Source organism: Melozone crissalis, unplaced genomic scaffold (genome assembly GCF_028551555.1).
Source record: "Melozone crissalis strain CALT ecotype California unplaced genomic scaffold, PUWL_Pcris_2 ptg000075l_1, whole genome shotgun sequence".
Lineage (NCBI taxonomy): Eukaryota > Metazoa > Chordata > Aves > Passeriformes > Passerellidae > Melozone > Melozone crissalis.
Window position 1 is genome coordinate 2,596,035 of NW_026535852.1, and position 23,116 is coordinate 2,619,150.

Sequence of the window (23,116 nt, forward strand, 5' to 3'; positions counted from 1 at the left end):
GTGCAGAGAGAGGAGCTGCAAAGACCACACCAGGCTGGAATCCTGGAGTGTCCATGCCCAAGGGAATGTTTGATTTCCAATTCTGTTGGTCCATCCTTTGGGTCACCTACTTGTTTGATATTGGAATAAATCTGAGGGAAAAGCACAGGAATGATGCACAGGAATGATGCACTGCTAAAAGAATTTGGTACTTTCAGCGTCCCTTAGCCAAAAATGCAGCAGCGCTGCCCGGCAGGAACCAGGAGCAATCCTGGATCTTGGAGCGAAACCCCAGATCTGCTCCCATGGCCAGTGAATCCGGGGTTGTGTCCTGTCCCCCAGCGCTGCTGCAGCCCCTTCCCAGCTGGAGCTGTGCAGGAGGAGGGAGGGAGGCTCAGCTGGGCTTGTTCCAGGCCGGCAGCTCGGGGAAGTCCTCGGGCAGCAGGGCGTGCACGCGGCAGATGGGGCAGCTGGAGTGCTGCCGGAGCCACGTCCGGATGCACTGCGGGGACAGGGGGACAGCGTCAGGGTGAATGGGGACAGGGGGCCGGCTGAGGCTGGGAATGGCTGCCGCTCACGGGGGAGCTCTGCAGGGAGTTCACACCCCCAGATCTCGGTGCTGTGGAACTGTCCTGCTCTGATCGGGTTTGTTAAATCAGCATCAAAACAAAAAAGGTGAAGGGGGAAATGCGGAGTTACTCCAACACAACCCTGGCTTTTTTACTTCATGATTTCCACCAGCAGGAGGCAAATACAGAGTTTTCAGGGATAAACCATTCCCTGAGTCAGGAGGCAAATACAGAGGTTTCAGGGATAAACCATTCCCTGAGTCAGGAGGCAAATACAGAGTTTTCAGGGATAAACCATTCCCTGAGTCAGGAGGCAAATACAGAGGTTTCAGGGATAACCCATCCCCTGAGTGTGCTGCCAGCAATCCCAACCAAATCCATTCTCTGAAGCATCATCAGAAATCCACTCTGATGAATCATTTCGCTTTAAGAACACCCAAAGCTTTCTGACAGGCTGCCTGTGGGTCAGGGCTGGAAAATGGATTGTGCCCTGTGGTTTAGGCACTGAAGGGTCAGGGGAGGGTAAAGGGGTTGTGTTTGAGGTGGGGATGAGGACCAGGAGCAGAGCTCAAGGGTGAGGTGAGGGTAAAGGGTTGTTTGTGAGGTGGGGATGAGGACCAGGAGCAGAGCTCAAGGGTGAGGTGAGGGAATGGGGTTGTGTTTGAGGTGGGGATGAGGACCAGGAGCAGAACTCAAGGGTGAGGGGAGGGAATGGGGTTGTGTTTGAGGTGGGGATGAGGACCAGGAGCAGAACTCAAGGGTGAGGGGAGGGAATGGGGTTGTGTTTGAGGTGGGGATGAGGACCAGGAGCAGAACTGAAGGGCAAGGGGAGGGTAAAGGGTTGTTTGTGAGGTGGGGATGAGGACCAGGAGCAGAGCTCACCTCTCTGTGGAAGTGATGGCCACACTCGAGCTCACAGCAGTCCCTGCTCAGCTCATCGTGACAGATGCTGCAGGGATCCTCACTGCAGGCCTGCCCAGGACAGGAACACTCAGAGGTTTCAAAATCAGCAATTAACCAGCACATTCTACTCAATTAACAAAGTCATTAACTTTAACCAAGGCTATTAAAGCTTTTGTACACAAAATAAACCAGGCAATTATTTTTTTTTTCCAGGATTGTTTCGAGTCTTGTACAAAGCACATGGAAACAACTGAAACAGCAAACTTACAGCACTGTCCTGCTTCCTCCACTTGGCTTTAGGGATTGCTCCAGCATTGCCCCAGGGCTGCAGGTTTGGCTGGGAGGGGTTTTTACCACCGGAGGGTTTGGGGGCAGGTGCTGCCCGGGCAGAGCCGCGGCCGATTCCATCCGAGGGCGCTTCCCTGGCCCGGGCGGGGGCAGCAGGGCCTGGGGAGTGCAGGGCTCTGCCTGCTGCAGGGGCCTGCACAGGAGCACAAAGGAGCTGTGTCCGGGGCTGTGCTGCTCCATTTCCCACGGGAGGAGGAGGAGGAGCAGCCCCAGCCCCAGTACCTTGAGCTGCTGGTCCAGGATGAGCTCCGTGGCCTTGCTGAGGATTTCATCGGGGCCCAGGCTGCTCCCGTTTCTCCTCTGCACCTCCACGATGGAGGCCATGAGCTCCGAGCTGCAGGGACAGGAGACAAAGGGTCAGGGAGGGCACTGCAGGCTCCTTGTGTGATCCCAGCAGCATCAAAGAGAGCAGCATTCCCAGGAACTGCTCCCAGGGACCCTCAGTATCCAGGATGGAACCCTGAACAATCACCAGAATCGTGGAATGGGTTGGGAGAGACCTGAAAGCTCATCCCGTTCCACCCCTGCCATGGCCAGTGTCCAACCTGGCCTTGGGCACTGCCAGGGATCCAGGGGTGGAATTCCATCCCAGCCCTGCCCACCCTGCCAGGGAACAATTCCCAATTCCCAATCTCCCACCCAGCCCTGCCCTCTGGCAGTTTAAACCATTCCCCCTCGTCACAACAAAATCAACTCTCCCTGCCCTTCACCCCTGGCTGTTCCCCCCTTGTTTCACAGCACTCCTTCCCCCCAGTACCTGCTGCAGTTTGGGAAGATGCTCTGGAGCCTCGCTAAAATATTTCCAATTTTTTTGGGAAGCTTTTTGTTGGTTGGGATTGCAGGCGGCCTCGCTTGCAGAGCTGAGGGATCCTGGCTGGGCTGGACGTGCTGGGAGTTACTGCCAGAAGCTCCTGGTGGGCAGGAGGGTGGGATTTTAGCGGGATGTGATCGCTCTGGAGCTCTGGGATCTTTGTCTGGAGCTTTCCCAGGGGCAGGAGGAGCCTCAGGCGCTGCCCTGGCTCCGCTCTGAGCCTGCAGGGGAGGCTGGGCTGGAGCTTTTCCATCAGAGCTGGGAAATGCCGGGGGGGCACTGGGAGGTGCAGGTGCTGAGGAGCAGGTGACGATGGCAGGGTCACACATGGGAGCTCTGAGCGGCATTGCCTAGGAAACAAACACATTTCACAGGAAATTAGAACACATTTCTGATTAAAACAAATTCAGCATTTGCTGTGGGAATTGTGGCAGGTTGGGTTGTGCCCAGGATCTCAAAGGTGACCCCAGCTTATCTCAAAAACTCCCTGACATCAGGGCACTTGTTTGACCTCATGGTTTATTCTCTTCTAAAAGGTCACTCTGCTGTTACTGCAGAATAAATAAATAAATTCCAAATGCACAACAAGAAGCACAAAAGTTGCTCTTTCTCAGTAAATTGGTGGTGATTAAGCTGTCCCCATATTCTGTGTCAATAAATAGAAAGGACAGACCTAAAAATAAGTGGGGAATTATGCAGGAGAGCAGGAGTGGAACTTGCAGAAACCCAGAAAAAGTGTAAGAACCATCTCAAAGATTAGACCAGAGCCCTGAATCTAAATTACACCCAGACCAAAAAAAAAAAAAGAAAATGACAAACCAAGATTTTCCAGAGAGAAAAAAAAAAGGCTTAAAAAATTAGAGGGGTGAGAAGAAACTGCTTTGGTTTGAAGGAAGCTGGAGGAGGAGCTGTTGAGCCATGAGAAAATGTCTGTGGACAGATTTTCTCAGAATTTCTGGGGCTGTTCTCGTTCCAGATGCACTCCCAGAAATGGCTCAGCTCCTCCTGCCTCACCTGGCTGGGAGCTGAGCTCGGTGTTTGCCATCAGGGACACACAGAGCTGCAGGAATTCCTCTGGGAAAGCTTCCCCATGGATGGAAAGGGAGCTCAGGGGCTGCCCAGGGAGCTTTGCAGTGCCCATCCCTGCAGGTGTGCCCTGGAGGTGGCACTGAGTGCTCTGGGCTGGCACAAGGTGCCCATGGGGCACAGCTGGCACTGCATGGGCTGGCAGGGCTGTGCCAGCCTCGGGGATTTGGAAATTCTGCACAATGGGGTTTATCCCAAGGATTTTGGGGCTGTTCAGCCTGGAGAAGGCTCCAGAGAGCCCCTTGCAGCGCCTAGAGAAGAGCTGGGGACAGGCTGGGGACAGGGGATGGAGGGACAGCACACAGGGATCGGCCCTGAGCTGAGGGCGGGCAGGGCTGGGTGGGATCCTGGGCAGGAATTGTTCCCTGGCAGGGCGGGCAGGGCTGGCATGGAATTCCATCCCTGCATCCCTGGCAGTGCCCAAGGCCAGGCTGGAGCAGCCTGGGACAGTGGGAGGTGTCAGGGCTGGCACTGGATGATTTTAAGGTCCCTTCCAACCCAAACCACCCTGGAATTGCAGGATTTTGCTGCCACAGGAACCCTACAATGGACAAATCCATAATTTCCAGCTCCGAGCAGCCCGAGCCCCTCCAGGAGCTGGGATGGGAACGTGCTGCCCCCCGCCCTGCCCAGCTCCATCCCCGCTGCCCTGGAGCTGCAGGGCCACCTTGGCGTGTCCCATTGTCCCATTCCGGCCCTGCCACCCCTGCGGCCACACCAGGGGCTGCGGCTGTGTGGGGTCGGTGTGGGACACTCACCACAAACCCTGCGGCTGTGTGGGGTCGGTGTGGGACACCACAAACCCTGCGGCTGTGTGGGGTCGGTGTGGGACACCACAAACCCCTGGGGCTGTGTGGGGTCGGTGTGGGACACCACAAACCCTGCGGCTGTGTGGGGTCGGTGTGGGACACTCACCACAAACCCTGCGGCTGTGTGGGGTCGGTGTGGGACACCACAAACCCTGCGGCTGTGTGGGGTCGGTGTGGGACACTCACCACAAACCCTGCGGCTGTGTGGGGTCGGTGTGGGACACTCACCACAAACCCTGCGGCTGTGTGGGGTCGGTGTGGGACACTCACCACAAACCCTGCGGCTGTGTGGGGTCGGTGTGGGACACTCACCACAAACCCTGGGGCTGTGTGGGGTCGGTGTGGGACACCACAAACCCTGCGGCTGTGTGGGGTCGGTGTGGGACACTCACCACAAACCCTGCGGCTGTGTGGGGTCGGTGTGGGACACCACAAACCCTGCGGCTGTGTGGGGTCGGTGTGGGACACTCACCACAAACCCTGCGGCTGTGTGGGGTCGGTGTGGGACACTCACCACAAACCCTGGGGCTGTGTGGGGTCGGTGTGGGACACTCACCACAAACCCTGCGGCTGTGTGGGGTCGGTGTGGGACACTCACCACAAACCCTGCGGCTGTGTGGGGTCGGTGTGGGACACCACAAACCCTGCGGCTGTGTGGGGTCGGTGTGGGACACCACAAACCCCTGGGGCTGTGTGGGGTCGGTGTGGGACACCACAAACCCTGCGGCTGTGTGGGGTCGGTGTGGGACACTCACCACAAACCCTGCGGCTGTGTGGGGTCGGTGTGGGACACCACAAACCCTGCGGCTGTGTGGGGTCGGTGTGGGACACCACAAACCCTGCGGCTGTGTGGGGTCGGTGTGGGACACTCACCACAAACCCTGCGGCTGTGTGGGGTCGGTGTGGGACACCACAAACCCTGCGGCTGTGTGGGGTCGGTGTGGGACACTCACCACAAACCCTGCGGCTGTGTGGGGTCGGTGTGGGACACTCACCACAAACCCTGGGGCTGTGTGGGGTCGGTGTGGGACACTCAGCACAAACCCTGCGGCTGTGTGGGGTCGGTGTGGGACACTCACCACAAACCCTGCGGCTGTGTGGGGTCGGTGTGGGACACTCACCACAAACCCTGCGGCTGTGTGGGGTCGGTGTGGGACACTCACCACAAACCCTGCGGCTGTGTGGGGTCGGTGTGGGACACTCACCACAAACCCTGGGGCTGTGTGGGGTCGGTGTGGGACACCACAAACCCTGCGGCTGTGTGGGGTCGGTGTGGGACACTCACCACAAACCCTGCGGCTGTGTGGGGTCGGTGTGGGACACCACAAACCCTGCGGCTGTGTGGGGTCGGTGTGGGACACTCACCACAAACCCTGCGGCTGTGTGGGGTCGGTGTGGGACACTCACCACAAACCCTGCGGCTGTGTGGGGTCGGTGTGGGACACTCACCACAAACCCTGCGGCTGTGTGGGGTCGGTGTGGGACACTCACCACAAACCCTGCGGCTGTGTGGGGTCGGTGTGGGACACTCACCACAAACCCTGGGGCTGTGTGGGGTCGGTGTGGGACACCACAAACCCTGCGGCTGTGTGGGGTCGGTGTGGGACACTCACCACAAACCCTGCGGCTGTGTGGGGTCGGTGTGGGACACCACAAACCCTGCGGCTGTGTGGGGTCGGTGTGGGACACTCACCACAAACCCTGCGGCTGTGTGGGGTCGGTGTGGGACACTCACCACAAACCCTGCGGCTGTGTGGGGTCGGTGTGGGACACTCACCACAAACCCTGCGGCTGTGTGGGGTCGGTGTGGGACACCACAAACCCTGCGGCTGTGTGGGGTCGGTGTGGGACACTCACCACAAACCCTGCGGCTGTGTGGGGTCGGTGTGGGACACTCACCACAAACCCTGCGGCTCTGTGGGGTCGGTGTGGGACACTCACCACAAACCCTGGGGCTGTGTGGGGTCGGTGTGGGACACTCACCACAAAGCCCTGGGGCCAGGGAAAATCCACAACTTCCACTTTGCTGAGGCAGCCCCGGGCCCCCGTCCTCACCAGCGCCATCTTCTCCTCATACTCGGCCTGCAGGAGGAAACACAACAACAACAATCAACCAACCAACCCCCTCCTCACCAAACGTCACATTTTACACTCAGCTTCTCCCTGGGTTTGGCTTTGGGGTTTATTTTTTAATGGTTTTTTTGGGGGTTTTTTGTTTGGTGTTTTTTTTTTTTTTTTTTAAGAAGCTCCATGGATTTCGGAAGGTGACCAAGAAAAATAACAGACTTGTTAATGTCGTGTAGTGGTTTGGGATAGGAGGAAATTTACAGGAGGAAGTGATGCAAAAATCTTTAAATAATAGGAGGAAGTGATGCAAAAATCTTTAAATTAAATGAAAATGAAATGAAATGAAAATTAAATTTAAATTTCAAAATTAGTATCAAATAACATATTGGAATCCATAAAGTTTCAAACTAACGAACCAAAACCACTTCAGGTGGAGACCCAATTTTAAAGCAAGTGTGTAAAGGGCAGATTTTTGCCTTTAAAAAATTAATATTTATTAATTTATTTATTACTTTAAAAAATTAATATGTCCACTAGAAATTCCCAGCCTGGACTCCAAACTGCCTTTTTCTTTTGTAATTAAAAAAATTCCCCTCAGCATTCAGAGCACGAGCTGCTGGTGTGTTAAAAACCAAATTTATTTAATGCTTCCATTTCCAAAGTTCAGCTGAGAGGCTGCTGGAGAGAAATGAAATTTTACCTCGACTTTTTCCAGTTGTTTCTTGACATTTGAAATAAATATTTCCCAGGAATCAATCTGGGACTTCAACACAGGAGCTGCAGGAGCTGAGCTGCTGGAAAATTGAGAATTCACAGGTAAACTCCAATATTGCTGTTATTTTTAACACCAGTTCCTCCCCCAACAACTGATCCCAGGTCAAGTTTTCAAGGGATTTCAGGTTAAAATCAGTATTTATATTTCATATAAATATTATACATTCACTCTAACTACATCAATAAAAATTATAGTTAATATAATAATAGATTAAAAAAACTCATATAGTAATTGATTAACAATTAATCCCAGTTCAAGTTTTCAAGTATAGTAAATACTATATAATAAATAATAAATATATAGTAAATATAAATATATATTTAGTAATTAATTAACAATTAATCCCAGTTCAAGTTTTCAAGTATAGTAAATACTATATAATAAATAATAGAGAAATATATAGTAAACATAAATATATAAATATATATTTAGTAAATAATTAACAATTAGTCCCAGTTCAAGTTTTCAAGGGATTTCAGGTTAAAATCAGTATTTATATTTCATATAAATATTATATATTCACTCTAACTGCATCAATAAAAACTATAGTTAATATAATAATAGATTAAAAAAAACTCGTATAGTAATTGATTAACAATTAATCCTAGTTCAAGTTTTCAAGTATAGTAAATACTATATAATAAATAATAGAGAAATATATAGTAAACATAAATATATAAATATATATTTAGTAAATAATTAACAATTAGTCCCAGTTCAAGTTTTCAAGGGATTTCAGGTTAAAATCAGTATTTATATTTCATATAAATATTATACATTCACTCTAACTACATCAATAAAAACTATAGTTATTATCATGATAGATTATAAAAAATTTATATAGTAATTAATTAACAATTAATCCCAGTTCAAGTTTTCAAGTATAGTAAATACTATATAATAAATAATAAATAGAGAAATATATAGTAAACATAAATATATAAATATATATTTAGTAATTAATTAACGATTAGTCCCAGTTCAAGTTTTCAAGTATAGTAAATACTATATAATAAATAATAAATAGAGAAATATTTAGTAAATATAAATATATATTTAGTAAATAATTAACAATTAGTCCCAGTTCAAGTTTTCAAGGGATTTCAGGTTACAATCAGTTACACCACAGCCCTTTTCCAGGGACACTGGGCAGGAATAACTGGAATTATTATTATTATTATTACTATTATTAGTATTATTATCCAGATAATCTGATTTTCCCAGCTCAGAAAGACACAAGGATAAGGATGAGAATCAATTTTTCAGCTGAATTTTGTTTGGGGCAATATTATTTACCCCCAACTTTGTGCACTTTTATACTACTACTGTTGTTATATTTAATATAAATACTATATATTCAATATAACAACATAAAAACTATAGTTTATATAATCATAGAATATAAAATAAATATTATATAATAAATAATTAACAATCCCAGTTCAAGTTTTCAAGTATAGCAAATACCATATTGTAAATAATAAATATATAAAGTAGAGAATTAACAATTAATCCCAGTTCAAGTTTTCAAGTATAGTAAATACTATATAATAAAAAATAAATACAGAAATACATAGTAAATAATAAATATATAAATATATATTTAGTAAATAATTAACAATTAATCCCAGTTCAAGTTTTCAAGGGATTTCAGGTTACAATCAGTTACACCACAGCCCTTTTCCAGGGGTACTGGGCAGGAATAACTGGAATTATTATTATTATTATTACTATTATTAGTATTATTACCCAGATAATCTGATTTTCCCAGCTCAGAAAGACACAAGGATAAGGATGAGAATCAATTTTTCATCTGAATTTTGTTTGGGGCAATATTATTTACCCCCAACTTTGTGCACTTTTATACTACTACTACCGTCATTATTATTATTATTATTATCATTATCATTATCATTATCATTATTATATTCAATAGAACTACAGAAAATAATTATAGTTTATATAATTATAGAATATAAAAGAAACATCATATAGTAAATAATTAACAATTAATCCTAGTTCAAGTTTTCAAGGGATTTCAGGTTACAATCAGTTACACTGCAGCCCTTTTCCAGGGACACTGGATAGGAATAACTGGAATAATAATAATAATAATAATAATAATAATAATAATAATAATAATAATAATAATTATACTTCCCAGCTCAGAAAGGCATAAGGATGACAATCAATTTTCAGCTGAATTTTGTTTGGGGCAATATTATTTACCCCCAATTCTGAGCACTTTTATACTACTATTGTTATTATATTTCATATAAATACTACATATTCAATATAACTACAGAAAATAGAAACTACAGTTGGTATAATTATAGAGTATAATTATATAAATATATAAAAATAAATATTATATAGCAAATAATTAACAATCCCAGTTCAAGTTTTCAAGGGATTTCAGGTTACAATCAGTTACACCACAGCCCTTTTCCAGGGGTACTGGGCAGGAATAACTGGAATTATTATTATTATTATTACTATTATTAGTATTATTACCCAGATAATCTGATTTTCCTAGCTCAGAAAGACACAAGGATAAGGATGAGAATCAATTTTTCAGCTGAATTTTGTTTGGGGCAATATTATTTACCCCCAACTTTGTGCACTTTTATACTACTACTACCGTCATTATTATTATTATTATTATCATTATCATTATCATTATCATTATTATTATTATATTCAATAGAACTACAGAAAATAATTATAGTTTATATAATTATAGAATATAAAAGAAACATCATTTAGTAAATAATTAACAATTAATCCTAGTTCAATTTTACAAGGGATTTCAGGTTACAATCAGTTACACCACAGCCCTTTTCCAGGGACACTGGATAGGAATAACTGGAATAATAATAATAATAATAATAATAATAATAATAATAATAATAATAATAATTATACTTCCCAGCTCAGAAAGGCATAAGGATGACAATCAATTTTCAGCTGAATTTTGTTTGGGGCAATATTATTTACCCCCAATTCTGAGCACTTTTATACTACTATTGTTATTATATTTCATATAAATACTATATATTCAAGATAACTACAGAAAATAGAAACTACAGTTGGTATAATTATAGAGTATAATTATATAAATATATGAAAATAAATATTATATAGCAAATAATTAACAATTAATCCCAGTTCAAGTTTTCAAGGGATTTCAGGTTACAATCAGTTACACTGATTTTATCCCTTTTCCAGGGGTACTGGGCAGGAATAATTGGAATAACAATAATAATAGGAATAATAGGAACAATGGGAATAATAATAATAATAATAATAATAATAATAATAATAATAATAATAATAACAATAATAATAATAATAATAATAATAATAGTACCACCACTACCCAGATAATCTGATTTTCCCAGCTCAGAAAGACACAAGGACAAGGATGAGACTCAATTTTCAGCTGAATTTTGTTTGGGGCAATATTATTTACCCCCAACTCCGTGCAAATAATAACAATAACAATAATACTACAAAATAAAAAGTATAGTCGATACAACTATAGAATAAATATATAAAATAGCTATAAAATATAAATATAACTCTAAAATAAATAAGCAATAAATAATTCCTGAGCAGGACCTGCCCAGCGCCTGCAGCACGCGCAGGTTTCCCTCTGCCTTGGCAATGGTGCCCCTGAGCCTCCAGCCCTCCGTTTCCTTCCAGCTCTGCAGCACGGAGACCTGGGGCAAAAGAGAATTAAAAATAAACGAAACAAAACAAACAAACAAGAAGAGAACACAAAATAACCCCAAAACCACAAAAACGCCCCAAAAAAACCCAGAAAAAACTCTAAAAAAGCAAAAAAATCCACACAGACAAACGAACAAACATCAATCCCCCCCAAAAACATAGAAAAATCCCCCAAAGAACAAAACAGGAAAAAAACCAAAAAAGCAAAAAAACCCCACACAAACAAGCAAACACCAATCCCCCCCAAAAAACACAAAAAAATCCCCCAAAGAACAAAACAGAAAAAACCCCAAAAAACCAAAAAAACCCACACAAACAAACAAACAAACACCAATCCCCTCCCAAAAACACAAAAAAATCCCCCAAAGAACAAAAGAGAAAAAAAACCAAAAAAGCAAAAAAACCCCACACAAACAAACAAACAAAAACCAATCCCCCCCAAAAAACACAAAAAAATCCCCCAAAGAACAAAACAGAAAAAAAACTCTAAAAAACCAAAAAAACCCCACACAAACAAACAAACAAACACCAAACCCTCCCCAAAAAACACAAAAAAATCCTCCAAAGAACAAAACAGAAAAAAACCCAAAAAAGCAAAAAAACCCCACAGACAAACAAACCAACACCAAACCCCTCCCAAAACCACAAAAAAATCCCCCAAAGAACAAAACAGAAAAACCCCAAAAGCATTCCCCCCCCAAAAAACAAAACCACAAAAAAAACCCCCCCAAAAAACCAGCAAAAACTAAAACACCCCATAAAACAAAGAAACAAAAAAACCCAAACAAAAAAAACCCACAGAAAAACCCCAAAACCACAAAAAACCCAAATAAATAAAACAGAAAAAAACCCCCCAAAAAACCACAAAAAAACAAAACAAAACCCAAAACCACAAAAAACTCCAGAAAAACAAAACGGAAAAAAACCCCACAATAAAATCACCAAAAAAACCTCACAAAAATCAAGTTTAAACAAACAAGGAAAAAAAGGGATAAAACCTTAAACCGGATTTTAATAAGAATTTAAACAAGAATTTAAAGATGCAAAGCGCACACACTGTTCCTAAATTGAGGAATTTCCAAGTGCAGTTTCCACCCCTGGCATTTCCAATATTTAATCAACATTTTTTAAAATCATTTCCCCGCTCCAATCAGCACAACCCCAGCTGTACAAAACAGGTTTTTAAGGATTTTTTTGTTTTTTTTTGTAAAAAAATCCCACAATAAAATCACCAAAAAACCTCACAAAAATCAAGTTTAAAAAAATAAGGAAAAAAAGGGATAAAACCTTAAACCAGGTTTTAATAAGAATTTAAACAAGAGTTTGAGGATGCAAAGCGCACACACTGTTCCTAAATTGAGGAATTTCCAAGTGCAGTTTCCACCCCTGGCATTTCCAATATTTAATCAACATTTTTTAAATCATTTCCCCGCTCCAATCAGCACAACCCCAGCTGTAAAAAAAAGGTTTTTAAGGATTTTTTTTTGTAAAAAAACCCCACAATAAAATCACCAAAAAAACCTCACAAAAATCAAGTTTAAAAAAACAAGAAAAAAAAAAGGGATAAAACCTTAAACCAGGTTTTAATAAGAATTTAAACAAGAATTTAAAGATGCAAAGCGCACACACTGTTCCTAAATTGAGGAATTTCCAAGTGCAGTTTCCACCCCTGGCATTTCCAATATTTAATCAACATTTTTTAAAATCATTTCCCCGCTCCAATCAGCACAACCCCAGCTGTACAAAACAGGTTTTTAAGGATTTTTTTGGTTTTTTTTGTAAAAAAACCCCACAATAAAATCACCAAAAAAACCTCACAAAAATCAAGTTTAAACAAACAAGAAAAAAAAAAGGGATAAAACCTTAAACCAGATTTTAATAAGAATTTAAACAAGAGTTTGAGGATGCAAAGCGCACACACTGTTCCTAAATCGAGGAATTTCCAAGTGCAGTTTCCACCCCTGGCATTTCCAATATTTAATCAACATTTTTTAAATCATTTCCCCGCTCCAATCAGCACAACCCCAGCTGTAAAAAAAAGGTTTTTAAGGATTTTTTTTTGTAAAAAAACCCCACAATAAAATCACCAAAAAAACCTCACAAAAATCAAGTTTAAAAAAACAAGGAAAAAAAGGGATAAAACCTTAAACCAGGTTTTAATAAGAATTTAAACAAGAATTTAAAGATGCAAAGCGCACACACTTCCTGCAGTGAGGAATTTCCAAGTGCAGTTTCCACCCCTTCATTTCCAATATTTAATCAACATTTTTTAAATCATTTCCCCGCTCCAATCAGCACAACCCCAGCTGTACAAAACAGGTTTTTAAGGATTTTTTGGGGTTTTTTGTACCTCTGCTGCCACAGCTCTTCTCTCACACTCCTGGCTGTCATTCTGACTCTTTTTTATCAGCTCCTCCAGTTTGCCTTTCTCATTAGCAAATTTCTTACTGTGAAAGGAAAAGTAATGAAATGTTTGAGTAACATATTTATATTTATATAAATATATATATAAATTTTTATATATATATACACAGTATTTAAAATTTATGCTATTTTAGGGTTTTTTTTTACAGCTACTCCGTGTCATGTAATCAAGGGAAATGTATGAGAGTATGATTTCATTTATTCTAAATATTAATATTTATTCACAGCGAGTAAAAGCAAGCTAAGAGGAAGAAATTTGGGTTAAAGTGTTGATTTTTCCCCTAAACCTTTACCCAGAGTGAGGCAGAAAAATGTAAATATTGCTGGGAGGGAGGTGAGTTTTACCTGGCCTTCAGAAATGTCTTCACACTTGCATTATATTGCTTTTCCTTCTCATCAATGCTCCTCAAATACCTACAGGAATGAAAGATTGATGGAGTTTATTGTGGAAATGTTTATTGGCAAATATGGAACATGTACATAACAATCTGCAGGGTTTAGATCCTGTTTAATCCCTGAGGAAATGTGGAATTCCCAGCCTGGAGTGTCCCTGGGACATGGGAGAGGGGAAATAAATGGTTTTTAATCATCCATCCCAGCCCAAACTATTCTAAATTTTAATTTAAATCCATTTAAATGGATGCCATTCTAATTGGAGCAAGGAGGAGTGGAAATAAATGGTTTTTCGTGATCCATCCCAACCCAAACTATTCTAAATTTTATTCTAGATCCATTTAAATGGATTCCATTCTAATAAATGGTTTTTAATCATCCATCCCAACCCAAACTATTCTAAATTTCACTCTAAATCCATTTAAATGGATTCCATTCTAATAAATGGTTTTTAATCATCCATCCCAACCCAAACTATTCTAAATTTCACTCTAAATCCATTTAAATGGATTCCATTCTAATAAATGGTTTTTAATGGTCCATCCCAACCCAAACTATTCTAAATTTTATTCTAGATCCATTTAAATGGATGCCATTCTAATAAATGGTTTTTAATGGATCATCCCAACCCAAACTATTCTAAATTTTAATTTAAATCCATTTAAATGGATGCCATTCTACTGGAGCAACCTGGGACATGGGAGGAGTGGAAATAAATGGTTTTTAATGATCCATCCCAACCCAAACTATTCTAAATTTTATTCTAGATCCATTTAAATGGATTCCATTCTAATAAATGGTTTTTAATCATCCATCCCAACCCAAACTATTCTAAATTTTAATTTAAATCCATTTAAATGGATTCCATTCTAATAAATGGTTTTTAATCATCCATCCCAACCCAAACTATTCTAAATTTTAATTTAAATCCATTTAAATGGATTCCATTCTAATAAATGGTTTTTAATCATCCATCCCAACCCAAACTATTCTAAATTTTAATTTAAATCCATTTAAATGGATGCCATTCTAATTGGAGCAACCTGGGACAGTGAGAGGAGTGGAAATAAATGGTTTTTAATGATCCATCCCAACCCAAACTATTCTAAATTCCATTCTAGATCCATTTAAATGGATTCCATTCTAATAAATGGTTTTTAATCATCCATCCCAACCCAAACTATTCTAAATTTTATTCTAAATCCATTTAAATGGATTCCATTCCAATTGGAGCAACCTGGGACATGGGAGGAGTGGAAATAAATGGTTTTTAATGATCCATCCCAACCCAAACTATTCTAAATTTCACTCTAAATCCATTTAAATGGATTCCATTCTAATAAATGGTTTTTAATGGATCATCCCAACCCAAACTATTCTAAATTTTATTTTAAATCCACTTAAATGGCTGCCATTCTAATTGGAGCAAGGAGGAGTGGAAATAAATGGTTTTTCATGGTCCATCCCAACCCAAACTATTCTAAATTTTATTCTAGATCCATTTAAATGGATGCCATTCTAATAAATGGTTTTTAATGGATCATCCCAACCCAAACTATTCTAAATTTTAATTTAAATCCATTTAAATGGATGCCATTCTAATTGGAGCAACCTGGGACAGTGAGAGGAGTGGAAATAAATGGGTTTTAATGATCCATCCCAACCCAAACTATTCTAAATTTTATTCTAGATCCATTTAAATGGCTGCCATTCTAATTGGAGCAAGGAGGAGTGGAAATAAATGGTTTTTAATCATCCATCCCAACCCAAACTATTCTAAATTTTATTCTAGATCCATTTAAATGGATTCCATTCTAATAAATGGTTTTTAATCATCCATCCCAACCCAAACTATTCCAAATTTTAATTTAAATCCATTTAAATGGATGCCATTCTAACTGGAGCAACCTGGGACATGGGAGGAGTGGAAATAAATGCGTTTTAGTGATCCATCCCAACCCAAACTATTCTATTTCCATTCTAAATACATTTAAATGCATTTAAATTGATTCTACTCTATATATATTTTTAAATTTATTGCTAATAAAGCAGTGATTAAGATAAAACCAGGCTGATGATTTTTTCAGGAGAGATTTGGCCCCAACTATTTAAGATAAAACATTAAAGTAAGACAAAACAAAGATAAAACAATTAAAGATAAAACAAAGGCATTCAAGGACCAAAGTCAGTGCTCTATAAACAGAGAGGACGTGAAAATGCAGAAGGAATTGTCAAATCTGATTTGGAGAATTATTGCTAAATCACTTTCATCACTTAGCTCCAAGCTATTTTAGATGTTCGCCTGTAATTTGCCAAAAAATTCAAAATAAATGGCCGTGTCCATATTCCAGCCTAATGCTGGCTGCTTTCACAAATTTCCTTTGAAGTTCTGCAATTTTCAGCCTGTCAGGATGGGGGGTGTAAATCCATTTCCAGGGTACCTCTCATTGGTGTCCGAGTGTTTCCTGGCTGTGCCCCTCAGCGCTTTTAAATTCTCTCGATTTTCCTTCTTCTCCTGCTGCCATTTCTTCATTTGTGCCTCTGAGTCGCGGTGGAACCAATCCAGCTCATTCTGGGACACCTGAGGGCACAGAAGGAAAAAGCTCATTTCTGAAAATTGTGCTTTATTCAGGTAAAAGTGGGAGCAGACTGAGGGTATTTGACTCTGGCTTAAAACACTCCAATAGTAACTCAATTAAAACCAGCAATAACTCTTAATATTACATTGCCAATAAATGTAAATGAACAAGATAAACACCAAAAATACATTTTTGCAAGTTTGAAGGCAATACTTAATGTCCTTTATACATCTATATAAAAATCAATGTACATTGATATGTTTATACACATAAACATGTATGTTTATATCTATAAACATATCAATAATAAACAAGCAGAACTAACATACAACTTTACATTACACCTCAGTAAATCAGTTCATATCACAACCATATAAAACACAAAACCATCACTGGGATTCCTCACACATTCTAACCAAACAATTCAAATTTACCAACACCCATAAGTGCTCTTACAAGAATTAGAAGAACTACTTCATATCTACAAAATAAATTAATAATTATTGTTACAAATCCTCGATCAGGGATATTAATTTATATCTACAGAATAAATTAATAATTGCTGTTAAAAACTCCAAATCAGGGATCAGTCAGGCAATGCTGGAATGGCTGGGGCGAGCAGGACAAAGATATATCAACAATAGATATAAATATATCAACAATAAATATAACACACCTCAGTAAAACAGTTCACATCACAACTATATAAAACACAAAACCATCACTGGGATTCCTCACACATTTTAACCAAACAATTCAAATTTACCAACACCCATAAGTGCTCTTACAAGAATTAGAAGAACTACTTCATATCTACAAAATAAATTCATAATTACTGTTAAAAACCCCAAATCAGGGATCAGTCAGGGAATGCTGGAATGGGGAGGACAAAAACATCTCCACAACAGATACAAACATAAAAACAATAAATATAACAGACCTCAGTAAAACAGTTCATATTACAACTACACAAAACACAAAAACAGTCACAAAATGTGTGACTTCTCACGCATTTTAACCAAACAATTCAAATTTACCAACACCCATAAGTACCCTCCCAAGAATGAGAAGAACTACCTCATATCTATAAAATAAATTAATAGTTACTGTTAAAAATCCCAAAATAAATTAATAATTACTGTTAAAAATCACGCATTTTAACCAAACAGTTCAAATTTACCAACACCCATAAGAACTGTTACAAGAATGAGAAGAACTACCTCATATCTATAAAATAAATTAATAATTACTGTTAAAAATCCCAAAATAAATTAATAATTACTGTTAAAAATCACGCATTTTAACCAAACAGTTCAAATTTACCAACACCCATAAGAACTGTTACAAGAATGAGAAGAACTACCTCATATCTATAAAATAAATTAATAATTACTGTTAAAAATCCCAAAATAAATTAATAATTACTGTTAAAAATCACGCATTTTAACCAAACAGTTCAAATTTACCAACACCCATAAGAACTGTTACAAGAATGAGAAGAACTACATTTTATGCACAGAATAAATTGCTAATTGCTGCCGAAAGCCCCAAACCAGGGGGTGCTGGATGGCTGGGAGGACAGGACACCTCCCGCCCCCGGGATTCCCGGTCTGTGACCATGGGAAATGCTTCACCTGAGTCTCCTCAAGGCTTTTCTTCAGGAGCCCTTCCAGAGCCGCGATTTCCTCCAAGCTCCTGCTCCGGGACTGCTCCGATTTCAGCTGTGCCTCCCTGAGCTGCTCCTGCAGCACCCGGTGCTCCTTCTCCACGCGGAGAATGTCGCCCTGCAATTCACCAGTCACAGAAAGCACGGACAGAAACTCTGACTGATGCTCCCAGCTCAAGGGTCACAGTTTCTCATTTTATCTCCTGCCACAGAATAAACCTGCCATGAACGCCTCTCTGAAATGTCCCCATGCCCAAATGGAATGTTCAAATCTGGGTTTTGACAGGAAACACCTCAAACATTCGGCATCTGAATAGCTCAGAATAAAACTGTCACTGTCACATTTTCTGGAAGAATCCTTTTGGCAGAATTTCTCTCCTGGGAAGCTGAGAAACCTCAGAGAGAAATGGAAACAATAATAATCTGATTGCTCCTCCTGTGTTTGCTGCTTTGGAGATTGTTTGTCCAACAGGTGAATGTTTGATTGGTTCCATGTGAATTGTTTTTAATTAATGACCAATCACCATCAGCTGTGTTGGACTCTGAGGACAATCACTTTTCATTATCATTCCTGCTAAACCTTCTGTCTGCATCCTTTCTCCTTCTTTTATATAGTTCTAGTATAGCATAATTATGATATAATATACTATAATATACTATATAATGTACTATAATATAATATATAATATACTATAATATACTATAATACATACTATACTAAATATAATATAATATACTATAATATAATATACTATAATGTAATATACTGTAATGTAATATAATGTAATATAATATAATAAATATAATATAATATAATGTGATATAATATAATGTGATATAACATAATATGATATATGATATGATATGATATGATATAATATAATATAATATGATATAATATAATATAATGTAATGTAATATAATGTAATGTAATGTAATGTAATATAATATAATATAATATAATATAATATAATATAATATAATATAAATCAGCCTTCTGAGAACATGGAGTCAGATTCTCAATTCCTCCTTCATCCTGGGGACCCCTCACAAACTCAACATAAAACAATCACAACAAATATCAAACATCAGAGCAAAGCTCAAAAATCATTTCCTTGTGGGGCTGGGTGATGTTTCCAAGAACATCACAGAACACAAAAACAGCCAAACAACCCAAAATATAAAATATCTGTTAAAACCTGTTTTTTTTCAGAGAACTTTCATTTGAACATTCAGTTTTTGGGCATTCCTTTAACTCCCTCACGAGAAATGTACACCAGGGTGCAGGAACTTACTTGTTGATTTTCAAATGGATGGAAAGGCAAAGTATTGGTTTCCCTATTAGCAACTTCCTGATTTACCTAGAACACAAAAAAATATTAGAATTTGATTAAAAATCTTCTCGGTTCATAGATGAGCTGCTCTGGTTTGGAGCTTTTGTACCTCACTGAGGGTTCTATAAATCCAACTCTAATCCAGGCCTAGAAATGATGTAGGAAAACATTGTGGAGCTGTTTCTGAAAGGGATTTTTAATTTTCTTTCCCTGATTTCACTGACCACGAGCAATCCCAGGGAGTTCTGTGAGTCTTTACGTAAAGCCATGCTCTAAATGTCTGAAAAATGAACTTTTGCAGGAAAGTGTCTCACCCTCCTAGAGAGTGAGAAGGTTCCCCCTGAGCCTCCTCTTCTCCACAAATTCAAATCCTCAGATGTTGTGGAAGTGAAAATAAATCCCTGAACTCATCACAAAAGGAAAAAAGTAACGACACTGAATGACTTTGCTTCGTCTCTAAAGTGAAACTTTCGTGCAGCGGTTCCCTGTGTGATACCCAGGGAAAAAAGAGCTGCAAAAACTTCAGGAACAACAAAATTCAGTGAGCAGCTCTGAAGAGTTACAAATGAAAAGTGAGTAATCACAGGAACGGAAAGTTCTCAGGAATCATGGAATGGTTTGGGTTGGGAGGGACCTTAAAACTCATCCAGTGCCAGCCCTGCCATGTGGAAAGATTTAATTTTAGCTCATGAACTGGGCCTGGAATCTAAGTCTGGGATGAAAACACAACAATGGGAGAGCTCTACACCAGGGATACAACAGGGATTTTTAGCAGGAATCTCCCAGGGAGAGAAAGGAGATGCAAACCTTAATTGGGCATGGAAGGGACCCTAAAATCACCCAGGGCAGGGACACCTCCCACTGTCCCCTCCCAGCCCCAGTGTCCAGCCTGGCCTTGGGCACTGCCAGGGATCCAGGGGTGGAATTCCATCCCAGCCCTGCCCACCCTGCCAGGGAGGAAATTGTTCCTGATGTCTGATCTACACCTGTAATTTCTCAGTGTGGAGCCATTCCCTGTGTGCTGTCCCTGCATCCCCTGGCCATTGTCTCTCTCCAGCTTTCCTGGGGCTCCTCCAGGCCCTGCAAGGCCGCCCTGAGCTCAGCCCAAAGCTTCTCCTGTGCAGGTGAGCAATGCCAGCTGTGCCAGCCTTTCCTGCCAGCACAGGAATGTCCTGAAACTCACCCGGTGCCACCCCTGCCGTGGCAGGGACACCTCCCACTGTCCCAGGCTGCTCCTATCAAATATAACCTATAAAATCTCCCCAGCATTTTCCCCACTCCTTACCTGCACTGCCACCATCTTTGTGTGAGGACTGCCCTTCATCCCGTCTTGATTTTTCTTTCCTTTTTCCTTTTTAACACATTTATCACCCTCAGCTTCATCCGAGCCATTTGGTAAAGCAGAATCCTTTTTATCCAAGTTCTCCACTTGGCCCCAAGGGCCTTTGTACTCCTGGATTTCACCTGGCACGAAAAGCTCAGGGCTGCATTTCCCAGCTGGGATTGCTGAGTGCAGACGTTCCTGAGGAGCTGCAGGATCAGCATAAATAAACCCGGCCTGTGCCAGGGGCAATATTCCATACTGATAACCCCAGGAGCTCTGAGGCAAAAACACAGCCGGGCCTGCAGGCTCGAAGCCTTTCAGTAAAACACCTGAAAACGGAGCCTGGCTTTCCATGGAATCAATATTTTCGTTTTTTAGAGGATTTCCAGGAGCGCAGGGAGCAGGGAAGGAGCAGGGGAAATACTGCTGGGTGTGATAATCTGAGAATTCTGGAGCTGCTGCCAAAGGGGCACCCACGGGGTACGAGAGAGGTTTGAACTCCTGGGCATAGGGATTGAGGGGCGGCTTGCTGTGGGCAGGATTCCCCGGGCATTCCCCAGGTGGATTTTCATCTTTAATTTCATTTCTGCTTGGATCTCCTTCAAAAAGGGCCGAGTGCTTCTTCAGGCCAATCAGGTTATCCAGCATGATGAACCGGAGGGATTTCAGCAGGAAGGCCTCAAGGCCGCCCCCATCTTCCACCACCTTCCGCGTCTCCTCAGGGAAATTTTCATATTCCCCAATCAGCAATTTATTATTAATTTCCAGAGGGCCATGTTCTTCCAAGATTTGAGAGAAATAACTTTAAAAAAACCCCAGAATTATTATAATTAATTCAAGTTTTTCATCCATTCCTCCGATCCATTTAATCCATTCCTTCAGTCAATTCAACCCACTCCTTCATAGACACGCCCCACCCACCAGGATTGCAATTAATCCCAAAAAATATTAAAATTATGAAGTAAAATTCAACCCCCTGAAGCCCCCAAACACAGAAATCGATACTCACTCATAAATTCTCAGAGATTGGATCACACCACACCCACCAGGATTGCAATTAATCCCAAAAATTATTAAAATTATGAAGTAAAATTCAACCCCCTGAAGCCCCCAAACACAGAAATTGATACTCACTCATATAAATTCTCAGAGATTGGATCACATCACACCCACCAGGATTCCAATTAATCCCAAAAATTATTAAAATTACACACCCACCAGGATTCCAATTAATCCAATAAATTATTAAAATTATGATGTAAAATTCAAACCCCTGAAGCCCCCAAACACAGAAATTGATACTCATATAAATTCTCAGAGATTGGATCACACCACACCCACCAGGATTCCAATTAATCCAATAAATTATTAAAATTATGAAGTAAAATTCAACTTCCTGAAGCTCCCAAACACAGAAATTGATACTCATATAAATTCTCAGAGATTGGATCACACCACACCCACCAGGATTCCAATTAATCCCAAAAATTATTAAAATTACACACCCACCAGGATTGCAATTAATCCCAAGAATTATTAAAATTATGAAGTAAAATTCAACCCCCTGAACCCCCAAACACAGAAATCGATACTCACTCATATAAATTCTCAGAGATTGGATCTGGATTATTATTATTATTAATCTGATAATTGTTACTATTTGCAATATTATAACGAGCTTCGAATTCCTCCAGTTGATCCTGGAGATGTTCTGGGACTACAAAGGGATTTTCATTTGGAAAATCTCTGTACCTTGAAAATCAGAGAAAGAAAAATCAAGTTAAGGCAGCCTTGGTGTTTTTCAGGGATTCTTCTCCTGCAGTTTGGAGTTTGGGCAATAAAAGCAGAATCAAATACTCACACATTATTTTCTTCTATAAATATCTTCTCTTCTTCTCGTGGTGCTGTACTAACTCCACTGGATAATACTAAAATAGACTAATTAAAAACGGATTTCTTTTAGTTTTTGCCTCACAAAAACTCAGGTAACATAATCCACTGCAAAGAGCAGGAGTAACTTATTTACATTGAATTTTGGTCTTTAAATTCATCATGTTCATTATGAACTGCAAAATTTCCAGGTAAAATTATCAGTGCTGAGTCCCAGCTTAATTAATTTTTAATTTAAAGATATTAATTCCTTCTTCAGAACTTATTTGGGAAAAAGAAATTGGGATATTCAGACCCAAATCCCTCTTTTTTAACCAATTTCATCAAAATTTTAATTAAACTTTCTTTTAAATTTGAGGCTGTAACAAATTTACCACAAGCAGGAATTATCCCTAATTCCACATGTCACTCTGGTTATTATTATATC

General features: G+C 40.6%; 1 protein-coding gene and 1 long non-coding RNA gene across 2 annotated transcripts in view; one reads left to right on the top strand and one right to left on the bottom strand.

Annotated features, from left to right (window-relative positions):
- Positions 1 to 311: 311 nt before the first annotated feature.
- The window catches only part of TTC3 (tetratricopeptide repeat domain 3), a 126,734-nt gene continuing 103,929 nt past the window's right edge, over positions 312 to 23,116 (bottom strand). Inside the window, 16 exon segments of the mRNA XM_054290020.1 lie at positions 312 to 481; positions 1,431 to 1,520; positions 1,720 to 1,932; positions 2,022 to 2,133; positions 2,557 to 2,960; positions 6,489 to 6,587; positions 7,273 to 7,366; positions 10,969 to 11,069; positions 13,430 to 13,526; positions 13,849 to 13,917; positions 16,338 to 16,477; positions 18,110 to 18,259; positions 19,437 to 19,502; positions 20,761 to 21,601; positions 22,396 to 22,545; positions 22,661 to 22,737. Of these exon segments, the coding sequence (XP_054145995.1) occupies positions 374 to 481; positions 1,431 to 1,520; positions 1,720 to 1,932; positions 2,022 to 2,133; positions 2,557 to 2,960; positions 6,489 to 6,587; positions 7,273 to 7,366; positions 10,969 to 11,069; positions 13,430 to 13,526; positions 13,849 to 13,917; positions 16,338 to 16,477; positions 18,110 to 18,259; positions 19,437 to 19,502; positions 20,761 to 21,601; positions 22,396 to 22,545; positions 22,661 to 22,737 (2,811 nt within the window). The 3' untranslated portion in view covers positions 312 to 373.
- On the top strand, positions 990 to 1,656 carry LOC128946116 (uncharacterized). Its single transcript, XR_008483943.1, has 2 exons — positions 990 to 1,090; positions 1,401 to 1,656. It is a non-coding gene; the product is annotated as an uncharacterized LOC128946116 (long non-coding RNA).